The sequence below is a fragment of the Aythya fuligula genome, chromosome 1 (genome assembly GCF_009819795.1).
Source record: "Aythya fuligula isolate bAytFul2 chromosome 1, bAytFul2.pri, whole genome shotgun sequence".
In the NCBI taxonomy this organism is placed as follows: domain Eukaryota; kingdom Metazoa; phylum Chordata; class Aves; order Anseriformes; family Anatidae; genus Aythya; species Aythya fuligula.
In genome coordinates this window covers 62,784,897-62,797,540 of record NC_045559.1, presented here as the reverse complement: position 1 = coordinate 62,797,540, position 12,644 = coordinate 62,784,897, and the positions used below count along the sequence as shown (strand labels likewise).

Genomic DNA, 12,644 nt, shown 5'->3' with positions numbered 1-12,644 from the left:
CCTAGAGATTTCATTTTTCTTTTTTAAAAGATCTCCCTTCCACAGATTAATCTGTTTGGACTGTGTATATGTTCAAGATCATACTTGCATCATAAAATGGTTATATTTAGCAGTAGTTTAGCATGTCAATTTTCTATCCTTAGTTCAAAGTCTGGAATGAAAACACACCAATTTACCTGCATATTTCTTTCTTTGTGAGGGGCTAACTTGGAGCTAGAAATTAATGGCAAAAAAAAAAAAAAAAAAAAAAAAAAAGGAATTGAGAATAGACTTTCTGTGGAGGTGGACAAAGATGATTACAGCTGGTGGAAGACCCTTAACCTTGTAGCATTCCTTCTGCTATAATCCCTGTACTGTCCTTTTCATATGTGGATTGCACCTACTCAATGCTGAACAGGGAAACCTTTCTAAAACTGTTTTGCCTGCTGCTTTCATGGCAATAGATGTCTTTGCATTTGTACTTTTTTTTTTTTTTTTTTTTTAAATCTTCTTCTCCTCTTCCTAGGTTATAAGTACTTAGAAGTTCAGTGTAGTCTCTGAAAGGTTAGAGAATCATGCTCTGAACTGCTGATGGCTGCCAAAATAAATTCGTCTCAGCATTTTTCTCTCCTGTCCTTCCTTCTTAGTGCTGAGCAGCATAAAAAGGAATGACATAATGGCTATATTTTTGGATATAAGAAGCAGACGTTACCCAGTAAGTGTACTTGCCTCTGTATAAGAACATACAACCCACAGGACTTTTCTATCCAGATGTAGGCCAAAACACTGGATCCTTTACTGTTTTGTGTCCAGTGTTAGTAAAAATATTTGACCTGTGGTTTTGAATTAATAGTCGTGTGCCACTATGCTAAAGAAACTTAAAAAATCATACTTCATCTGCACCAAGCATATCCTGTTTTCCACTTCAAAACATGGCTGGAAAGTTCAGTCCTACTTCTGCTAAGTTATTGCACCAAGTTATCAGCTGTAGCCCTCAGCACAGGGACAGTAGATTCTGAAGATGCCATGGAACTCTCTGAGATAAATCATATCACACAGTACTGTATGATGATGAATAGTGCTGGGCTGACTCTTTCAGAAAATTGAAACGTTCTGTTTGTCCACAGACGGTAGATGCAGTTATAGATTGGCTGGCTGCTGTGAAATCGCTGGTTTTAATTGAGAACTGTGGAGTGTTTTCAAATGAAATGGAAAAATGGCACATTTTACGTCTCATTAAAATAAGTATTGATATTTTAACAGAAAAACACTCATATTTTAAGCTTAAAAACAAATAAACCTTCTCTTGTACTGTTTTAGTTAATTGATATCTCTGTTATTGGACAAATAGGCATTGAGACTCTGTTGCTGTATAAACCACTCCAAAATAGCATGGTACACAAGATTAAAAACAATGCTTCTATATATATATTAGGGTGTTTTCACACCACAGGCTCTAAGTTAGAAAAAACAGAACTACCTGGTTTGTTATAACATTTAGACTGGTCTTGCTGATTTTGAGCATGCTTCAACAGCATTGTGGTGAAGAGACATCCTGCAAAAGTATTGACCTTGTATGCTATTAGTACAAGATATTTCAGCTACAGGGCTACTCAAAAACTGTTTGATATGATCTCACTACTCTGCTTGTGAAACTGAGAAGTAACAAAGTTGTGATGCTTTCTGTGCCCTATATCTCCAATGAAAATGACTTGGTCCTTTAACCAAATGAGTGATGTAAGGTGAAACATATTTACGGCAATCTTTTTTTATATTTTAAATAGGGGTGTCTTTATTTATTTATTTATTTATTTATATATTTTTTTAAGATAAACTGGTGCTTTTTAAGATACTTGGTGGTCCTCAGACAGGGGTGATAAAAACAAACAAAAAACCTTACTGATGTTGGCTGAGGCTTTCTTACAGAAATAACAGGCAATACTCAGTAGGCAACCACCTCACTTTAAGCAATGGCGAAGTGCAGTCTAACAAGATGTTCTTTTGGTAGCTACAGTAGTGTGCTTTCAATTCAACCAAACAGACTTTCATGTTCCCTTAAGTATCCACTGTCTGGAGTACATGTTAAGCATTCACATTGCAGCAGTAAGAATGAAGAAGTCTTCTGATGTTATGATAAATGTTGGCATCTTTGTACATGTCCCTAGATCAGAGCAAATTAATGTGAGAGGACATATCAAAAAGTAAGAGTGAAGCTCTCCCTTTTAAATTGTTTTATGAATATACTGTTTTTTCAGAAATATGATATTCTGGTGAACAAAACCTCTCCTTCTTACATTGGTCTTGAAAGCCACAAAAGGAAGTGAAAGACAGTGAGCCCTTCAGCATGTAGGCTGTACGGCTTTCTTTAGTGTGAATATTGAGGATGCAAACAGGAAGCAAATTTCATTTAGAAAGAACTGTATTTTGACCCAAGCAGAAGAAACAAATCCATAATTCTTAACAAATGCTCTTAGATATCTTCAATGGTAAGTTAATATATTACTGTGATTAGCTATGAAATATTTTGGATTAGTAAGGGTATGGTAGGGGTGTCGAGTGAAACTCAATAGAGTTTCTTTTCCTAAAGCAGTCATTTAATGCAGTGAATGTTTAAGCGAAAAAATAATTGTGGATTTCTCTACCTTGGAATGTTAAGGGGGAAAAAACACAACTCTATTTAAACTATATTCTTTTTTGACAATGATGTTACTCAGATTAAAATGGCTTTTTAAATTCCTGACTGTAGTTCATTAGGACTGAGAATCTCTTTCTAAATAATAATGCATAGGGAAAGCATAAGTGTTTCTCAGTGCAATTAAGTAGAGCTAAGAGTAAGGTTGAAATTAATTATTTCTGTAGACAGGATGTTCTGTACAAATTTAGTAGCTAAATAGCCTGGTTTTCTGAGGTAATGAATTTGAGCTCTTTTGAAAACTGGTTCACTAATTTACAAGTCTAAGTACTGGATTTGTATTTTCGAACTTCAGGCATGCAAACCGACAGATTTAGGTACGTAACTTGAAAGATTAGCATCAGTAAGTACATTCCAAGTATTGTGGCTTTTTGAAAATCTGACAAGTATATTTTATCTATTTAGATAAATAAATAAGATTGCTTGTGTATTTTTGGAGTGTTAAATTGCTAGTACAAGCAAAATCTGAACTGTGCAAATGGCATCTGCACACTGCTGAGATTTGTAGTGCAGTGAAAATGTGAGGTCTAGAATGCAGTAATTAGAGATGGTAGTCAATAGTTGTTAATGAAGATGGTGCTTGTGATCCATCTTTAAAGGGAGAGCAAACCACTGCTGCCCTGCCTGTGGTGCCCTTATTGACCTCCTGCAGCAGCTGCTCTCTGCTTCCATGGCTCAATCATGGAATAATTGGCATGTTTCCTTTAAGAATAAATAGTCTGTTTTCCAAAAGTGGTGGAAATACTTTGAGAGAAATGGAAGACTTACGACTGAAAAGGGTATGTCTGGGTATGTAGTTTGTGTGCATAATTTCATGTGTTTTTGTTTGTTTGTTTGTTTGTTTTCCGTTTTCTTTTTTCTTTTTTTTTTTTTTTTTTTAGGGTTTACAAAATCAGATAGCTGCTATTTGCTTTTTTTTTTTTTTTTTTTTTTTTTTTTTTAGTGTGGCTTTGCTTTTTTTTTTTTTTTAAATAGATCAGGCTAACACAGGTTTTTACACCTGAAAGAAGGACACAGTCTGTGAACTGCTTGTTGCTGCTAAAGGATAAACAAAGAGGTGTTTGGCAAACAAGCTTTAAACATTCATCACTGAGAGACTGATTCTGCCTAATTCCACTATCTGTATGGGAAGCCTATGCAACAGCCAGGCATGTTACTGCACTTGAATGTCTGTTTTGTCTACTCCTCTATTTGTGCAGTTCCCATGGGCTGTTTTTCTGCTTTTTCCTGGGATGCCAACTTGTAGGAGGTGATCAGAAGAATTGGCCTGTGACAGTAACCTCTTCTTTATTGTAGCTGTCAAAGCAAGTTTGCCAGGATCAAAGGTGGTGAAATGGTTTCTCACAGAAAGGGAGTCTTTGCATAGTGTTTCTTTTGAGGCTATTCTAAATCTGGCTTACGATGAAGAACGTGCCATTGAGGTGTCTGTCATCCTATTTAGTTCCACTGTTACAGGAGAAAGTACTAAAGATGAAGAGGTGTTCATTTTCCCATGAAAGACCAAAATGATTACTTTTTCCTTTTGGAGTAAGGTAAATAAAATAGATACCTTTGGGGAATTTCTTTATGAAGAATTTGTAGTTCATTGTAATCAGTTTTATTCAGGGTGAGTGCACTGCAGTGAGCAAGAAAAAAGACTCAAAAAATCAAGTTCTGCTTCTTCAGTTTCTCATGCTTGTTACCCTTATTAGCATGATTTGGTAGTAATCAAGGGTGTTCTCAGAAACTTTTATAGCAGCCTGTAGACACTGGTACGCTCGTGATACAGGGCAGTACTCCTAGAGCAGCTACGTCTAAAGGAAAATGTCCCTTGGCCCTGCTGATCCCTGGGCCTGCATTGTTCTTGATACCCAAATCTATTACTTGCAAGCTTACATTGACATAGATGGATTCAGTTTTTCTTAATCTTTAAAAAAAAAAAAAAAAGAAAAAGTTACAGATATTTAAAATATTGTTCTCAGTACTGAGAAAGAAAATGACTATTAATTTAATGGAAAAAGATTTACTGAAAGTGATTTTTGTCAGGACTGCTCTAAGTTAATAATTGAAAGATGGTACAGTGGCAGACTGCTGATGCTAATGGTGGTCTTCAGATTGTCAGCCTAATCCTGTGGACTTTTAGAATTTACTTGCTTTGATGTTTACAAGATGCCCACATAAACTTGTAGATGTTTGAACTTCTGGTGTGGTGAAATCTTACAGACCTGGATTTATCAATCACTTTCTCTGTAGACAGCTTATGTTCTGATATTAGCAGAACTTCTTTGTGCTAAAGTTAATTAAGTGGGATCTTGATCTTAGTGTGGAGGCTACTCCCAATAAACTTTCTGTGCTCATAGATAAAGTTTATGAATTCAGCCAGGTTGGAGCCATAGGAGAGGTAGCATCTTTTGCACTGATCCATGACTGGGGAGAGAAGGGATAGGAAGTTGAGCTTTTGACTGCACCAAAGCACTGGGAAAGTCCAAAACAAAGTAGAAAGCTGCAGTTTAGGCTTATTTTTCCTTCTCTGCCTCTCTTTATTTTTCATCCTCTAGTAAATCTTCTTGCAATACTTAACTTGAAGTGTAGCAGGGGCCTTGTTTGGGGAAACGTAATGTCAAAGCACAAGTCTTGTATGACTAAAGAATGAGCTATATTGGGTCTGTTTGTACTATTTGACACATGAAAGGCCTTATTTAAATTTAGATGCTTCCTGTGCTGCCTTGGTGGAACCATGAAGTCCTTCTCCTTAGATGGGGCTCTGTATGCTTTGAAGTAAGGAGGGAAGACAATGATGCTGTAAACAAGGCATTTGTGTTCTAGCAGAACTTCTGGGAACACAGAAAGAACTGATGTTCTGAGCAATAAATAAAATTTTCAAGGGAATATGTTTTTCTAGAAGAACGTATATTAAGAGTACCTTGCTAATTCCAGTTCAGTAAATTTCATGGAAGCCAGACATAGGGGGAGGAGAGGGAGTTTTGTAAATCCGAAGAACAAAGCATGGTTGACTGATACATTTGTCGTTGCTTCTAGATGAAGTGTTGTCTGTTGCCCATGTAAAAAACAAACAAAAAAACCTTTCTGTTTTCCTAAGACTGAAACCAAACCACCTACATTCAGAAAACTAAAACAAACAAACAAACAAAACACAACAGAAACAAAACAAAAAAAAAAAAAAAAAAAAAAAAACTTAATTTGTGCCAATCCTATAGTATCAAGTAAGGTTTATCGGTTTATCAGGTGGGGCATTTCAGAATACTTTGTAAGAAGCTCCTATTACCAATGTGTTAATTCTGAGAAAGGAGAGGCTTGTACAGCAGGGTCCTACATTGCCCTAGGGGTAATGCTACTTGCAATCTGCAAAGCAGAGCCTTCACATGAGGCTTAAGCATTGCTGTCACCATGCTTCTTCCATACTTGCTTCCGTGGACTGCTGGCTGCAGAGTAGAGGTGTTGGTGATGGTACTGCAAGTTGGATAGAATGAACATGTGTGCGTGTTTGTTTGTCCGCCTGTATGCATGGGAGACTGATGATACAGAGCCATACAGAAGGGGAAATGAGGGCATTTTGAGGGAGAGTGGACTGGAAGAAGAGACAATAGAAGAGGTTGTGAGTGAGGTGACAGGGTGAGTAGAATAGGTAAGAAGGTAGTAAGAAGGTAGGCAGTACATCTCTTGTCCTTTCATTATAGAACCAATTGTCTTTGTTTAGAGACTGACAGCCCAATACCTTTCAGTTTCCATACTTGGCCTCAGCTGTCACCAAGTTTTTCCCTACCCTATTGAAGACTGATGTATGAAAGCAGAAGACTTATGCGTGAAAGCAGCCCACCTGCTGGTTCTTTGGTGCTGCTGATAGACCTCCTGTCCTGCAGGTGGAATGGTGGCACTCTCTCTCGAAAGATCAGTCTGGTAGGGTGGTTTTGCCAAAAGCTTTGAGACTAAAATATCAATGATTCTTCAAAGTCAAAAGGTATGAAAAATTAAAACTCATGTATAGATTCTGGCTCAGGTAAGAACAGAACAGGGTTCTTTCTTTAATGATCTGCTTTGGGGTTTGCCAGCCATTGCAGGGTGCTGGTTGGCTTTAAAGTTACTGTTCTTTCCTGTCTTCCTGGGACTCTTGGAAGTACTTTTATCTGATTATCTGAGTTGCCTGCCATAATGCATGAAGTGCTAGCCCTGTTCTCCTTTGCCCACTGCTGTGTCATGTGAGCCTCCTGTGAATTTTCATCCTTGTTTTTTGGATCCTGGCATTGCCTTGAGATAGCTCATGGTCTTCTTTCTTTCTTTCTTTCTTCATCGGACTGCCCCAAAACAGTGAGATCTGTGGAGCAGGAAGACTGTAGTATGTAACACTGTAACTGCGATCCAAAACACTTCTGATGAAACACATTTTTATGTATTGGAGTGATCATCCTAGGTATCACAGAGAACAGCTTGTTCCTTTATGAAACTTGACTTGTACGTGATTTGAAAAAGAAAAAGTTAATGTTCCACAGTAATGGTTTATCTCCCGGTAGTAGTCAAAATGAAACCAGTGAGCCAATGGCAGTGTTTGCAACTCAGTTTATTTTTAAAACTTCCTTCTTTTTCTTGAATGTATTCCAGATAACTATGCTTATTTTCATACCTCAGGGAGGTACAGCCTGTGTATGATAGATACCTCTAAATTTGATAAACCTACTTTCAACTTTTACTCTTCTTGACACTTGAATTTTTAAATGGCATTGATGTAAATATATGTGTACCAAAGGAAATCACTAGCTTAGAAAACAGTTCATTTGTTAAGGCCTTTTTTTTTTTTTTTTTTTTTTTTTTTAAACTGACCTGCACATAGCAAATATTTTTTAATGTTGAAGTTGTTGTTGTTGTTTTTAATGCTCTTGAATGTAGTCAAAATATACTTATGACAAACCTCTTTGGTTGTTCAGTCTTTAGTATTTTCTCTCTCCTGCTGTGTCCCTTGATACTGTTCTTGAAGGTCAAGAAGGATTTTGAGGTTCCCGTTTTGTGGCCCAGTTTGTTCTGTAAGTAGAAAAGTAAATGCCTGGTTAGCAGCTTTTTCAACAGGAAGTTTTTGCAGCCTTAGAGATTTGTCTGACATCACTGAAAGAGACAGCTATGCTGATCACTCTGAAACAGCAACGAACTACAATAACCATGATTTAATTGTTTCTGTTGCAATAATGGTTGAATGCTGTAGTGAACTGTTAGATAGCAGTCAAATTCTGCCTTTTCTGTATTAAGGTTGTATGGTTCAATTTTTTTTCATGGTTGTTATGTAGGTAAGTTTTTAGAACAATACTTGTTAATAGGCATCTAGTCTTCCTGGCAATAACCACCTTTGATGTGTCACCCTTCCCCACACACATAGGGTACTGTTCACCCTTGCAACTGCAGAGGAACAAAATTACATCTGCCTGTTACCTCAAAACTAGTAAATTTCAGAGCAGTCAGTTGTTTCTCATTGAAGAGAACTTCTGGCTACGATTTGGCTGGAATAAATATTTCCTGGTTGTTCTGAGTGATTAAAGTAAGTGACAGCTGTTTCTGGGGGTGTTAAAGGACATTATTCTATGCTTGTGGATCTGAGTTTCTTCCTGCATCTGTCTTTGCTACTCTTTTTCCAGCTGATGCTATATGTGATGTATTTGAAAACAAAGTGCAGATGTTTTATAATGAATCACTTTGTTGTTTGGTTTGCACACCTTTACATCACTTCTTCATCTGTTTGACGGGTTCCTGTTAAGCTCTTACAAATATCACAAAGGCAATATATTCATCCTTCGCATCAGTTTTGATATCAGTGCCATGCTTTACAGACAAATTTTTGTTTAAAAAGAAAACCTGAGAAAAGTCATATTTTATAGTTTAGTTGCAAACATACTGCTATGTGGGAAAAATCTTGTTACATTTTCTTGGGTAGTTTTTGACTAGACTTAGCTCTTCCAAGTCCTAAAATAGTTGGAAATATGCTCATTACCAATGCTTCTCTAAAATATTGAGAGCGCATTGCTGAGAGCCTTGTACATGAATAATCTTAAAATACTGAGATAAATTTTGTATCTGCTGTCTTCCCAGAAGCACTGTGCGTTGCTCAGTAAAAATAGATTTGTGGTGATATACTAGCAGCAACATTCTCAGTCTAGAAGTAGTTCCCTTTGGAGTGGGATGTGCAGATCTGAATTCAGATCAGCACATGGGGCACTGGCAACTCTTTAAGTACGGATGTGAGCAGAAAAAAAAAAGGAACATTGGTTGCATTTTTGGAATAGCTGTTTTCATGCTGGACCTGGGAAATTGCAAGATGAATCTTAACCAAATTCCTGGTATCCTGGAAATTCACTGTCTTCTTCATGGATTTTTTCCATACAAGGTCAGTATTTAAACTCCCTAATGGCATTTTTCTAATATACTTTTAGAACAGCTTACTCTTTAAACTTGGCAGAGGCAGGCAGCTGCAGCCCTAAAATGATCCTTGGCAGTTGACTGCTGCTTTCCCCAGCTGGCAAGTTTTCCTGTTGTTTTCCTTTTCCCTTTTGTGTCAGCCAGTTGATGATATTTGTTTGTTCTCTAATGGAGAAACAGTTTCCTCCATCCAGTATTAGAACAAAGTCTGATTTTTATTTGGATTTCTGGGTCACTTTTTTCTCATGTAGTTGCTTAAAAATACCACGTGTGCCATCCGGAACTGTGTGTGTGTTTTCCTTGGTTTATATTCCTTGCTTTAAAATATCTGAACAACCTCAAGTAGTTAATGATTTGTTTTCTCCTTGTACCTTCATAGCCAGTGGGATTTCTAATCCTATCGTTACCTGCAGAGAAGTCTGCACAGACAGCGAAGGAGTAAGTTGAGGAGAAAAAACAAAACAATAATAATAATAATAAAAACCCTCATTGCAGAGCTGAAGAATTGGAACTTAGATTTCTTAAGGTAATTCAATAGCTTGCCATCAAGCTGTTCTTTTTTATCGTGGAGTTTTGGCATTTTAAATTTACCATGCAGATAATAACATAGTAATTCCTTTATTAATTCCTATTTGGATTACAGCTTTTCCCAGTTCTTTGCATGGATATCTTTCTGTTTTCTTGGTTCAGAGCATCACGAAGATGGATGCAGATTTTTGTAAACTGCACTCTTGAATGTGAGTAGGACACAGTGGTGTGGTGAACTTTCTTCTTTTTAAAGGATTAGTATGTCCTATGCTACACTTCAGTTTTTAATGGACCTCATTTATCTCACAGAATGTGAAGCCGCCTATCTGAATTGACAGATTTACTAAACTAACTTCTAAACGTTTTCTATGCTATGGTCTTGATCATTTATGACCTCATGTTCAAGCTTAATCTCTCTGTTGCCCCAGGGTAGTTATCATAAAAGTTATTTATCCATGTCATACATAAGCTATTTAAGAATTAATATTTAGACATAAGCAAAAAATTCCAGGTCACTGAAGAAGAGTGCAGAAGTAGTTTTTTTCAGAGGTATGAACTGCATTGTTTTGTGAAGTATTTTAGCAGATGTCTATTTATGTCAGATGTGGTGCTCCAGAGAATTTGCTTGTGACTTCAGCTAAGGTCCAAGGTTGATGTGGTGTGTGTCATCCATGGAACTTCTCTGCAAACTTACTTTCTGCGAATAATAATATGTTGGTATTGTCATTATTTAGGTTTTCCTGCTTCCTCCTGTTCCCTACCCCTTTCACCACTGAATAAATGCCAAAGACCCGAAACATAAAATGTCAGTTTGACATTTAGTGTGTCTGAACTTTTTTTTTCCATGCAAATAGTTGTGCAATGTACAACAAAAATGTAAAAATCTTTGCCCTTCTATAAGGTTACTGCATTCCAACTCCTCAGAGGATCCTTTGGGAAAGAAACCCACCAAAGCAGTTTTGCAAGGTTCTTCTTGGGTCTTTTTTGTTTTCTTTCTGTCATATGCACAAACAGTTCAGGACAGGAAAAGGAAAAGGCTTAAAACACAAGAAACTCAGCAGATGAAGAAATATAATAGATAACAGTCACTGGTGATGTTATTATGATATTTTAAATAATATTCAGAGTAAAGTAATTTGTATTGTATATATTATATAAAGCATTATATTGTGGTATTTGTGCTTGGACGAGGAGCCACCTTATCCTTTTGTGCTTATATTTCTTGAAATATTGTTCTTTGGGTAGGGACAAGGTGATAAGAGTGATTCTGGGGATGATTCTGGCTTCCAAAGCAACTTCAGTAATTCTCTGGAAGACACTGTTCGTATGATAGGCCAGCCAATTTACAGATATTCCCTGGAAGACAGGAAAACGGTAATTCCTTTTTCCTGGGTTAATTCTGGGGTTGACACTGTTCCATCTTAATGACAATTAACTAGCTGGACAATAGGAAGGAGGGCATCCTCAGCAAGTTTGTGAATGATGTTGAATGGAGGCAGAGTAGTCAATAAGAGTAAGGTAGGGATCCTATTCAGAAGGACCTCGTCAGGCTGGACAGGTGGATTGGCTGAAATCTCCTGCAGGCCGTCATGGGCAAATAAAAATGTTAGTATCTGCTGTGGATCATCTCTGGGCAGTAGTACAGGCTGCTGGTTGGAGAGCAGCACTGTAGAAAAATATGTGGGGAACTGGTGAAGAAGTTGTATGTGAGTCAGTAATGTGCCCTTGTGGTGAGACAGAACCAACCACGTTAGGTCAAGTAAAGTGGTTATTAGTGACAGCTCTGTACCTATCAAACCAAACCAGGAGCACTGTGTCTGGTTTTGGGCTCCCTGGTGCAAGGAAGATGCTGTGAAACTGGAGCAAGTCCAGTGGAAGGCCCTGAAGTTACAAAGGCTGAAGCATATGACACATTAGCTCAGTAGAACTGGATTTGTCCAGAAGAGAGACATCTACAGTGTTATTTTTTACTATTTTCTGACCCCTAATGGGGGTGTATGGAGATGACAGAGACAGACTTCTCTCAGAGATAGATGCACAGTGTTAGCACAAGAGACAGCAGACACAACTGCAGCTAAGGAAGTTTTAACTGCACATGCTGGTGGGAAATTTGGCATCAGAGTGGTGAAATGCTGAAATGGGTGCCCATAAGGAGCAGATACTTGGAAGTCAATTGGGAAGGCCTTGAGCAATTTGATCTAAGCTGGTCCTACTCTGAGCAGGGCATTGGACCAGATGATCTTTGAGGTTCCTTCACAACTAAGCTACTTCACAAACTGAGGTAGGGGAGAGAGGGGCTTGAACCAGATGGGATCTGACAACATTTCTTTGATCAACTGTTGTGATTTGGAGATCAGCTTATCAGAGTATAGATGGCTGAATGCTTGGCTGAAAAATATAAATGACACCCAAAATACAGTAGTTTTCAATCTTCCCCCCCCCCCTTTTTTTTTTTACTGCATTCAATAATACACACTGACACATAGAAGAGTGACTTGTCTTATGTAGGCAGGACAATAAGAACACATCTTACAGTAGAGGCTGTACTGAAAGTAAGTGCTTACTGAGATAGTCTTTGTCATTGCTGTTTTATTGTAAACATGAAGTAATTGTGACTGCCTCCTACAGGAAAGAAAGAAGCACAAACTTCTGTGTCTTACATAGCAAAAGAAACCATACAGAGTGTTGTGGTAACGTTTCAAGCTCTCTCTAGTCCGGCACTTTAGCTGCACAAAATTTTCTTCCTCCTCCCCCTTCCACATCCTCATTTTGTAGGAAAGTTATTAAATTATACATTCATTACATATATCATACAATAGATGCTACTATACTTTGAGAGGCCTTCCTTCGTCTTCTGGTTACTGTGATAGTCTGTACTGAAGGAAACATAGATTGAATATAACATTGCTTCTTGAACAGTCATTTTTCCTTCTAGGTTTCCTAGAAGGAAAGGTACATAAAACAAAATGGCAAAGAAGATGATAGTGTGCTCTAGGATCCAGATCTTGCAAAAAGGGATTCCTCAAATGCAAGCAGCAAATACTCACGT

General features: G+C 37.6%; 1 protein-coding gene across 1 annotated transcript in view; it reads left to right on the top strand.

The window, feature by feature from the left end:
• The first annotated feature begins 2,420 nt into the window (after positions 1-2,420).
• Positions 2,421-12,644, top strand: part of FGD4 (FYVE, RhoGEF and PH domain containing 4) — a 94,685-nt gene continuing 84,461 nt past the window's right edge. The window contains exon 1 of the mRNA XM_032205387.1: positions 2,421-2,465. Coding sequence (XP_032061278.1) covers positions 2,444-2,465 — 22 coding nt within the window. The 5' untranslated portion in view covers positions 2,421-2,443. The remainder of the gene's footprint in view (positions 2,466-12,644) is intronic.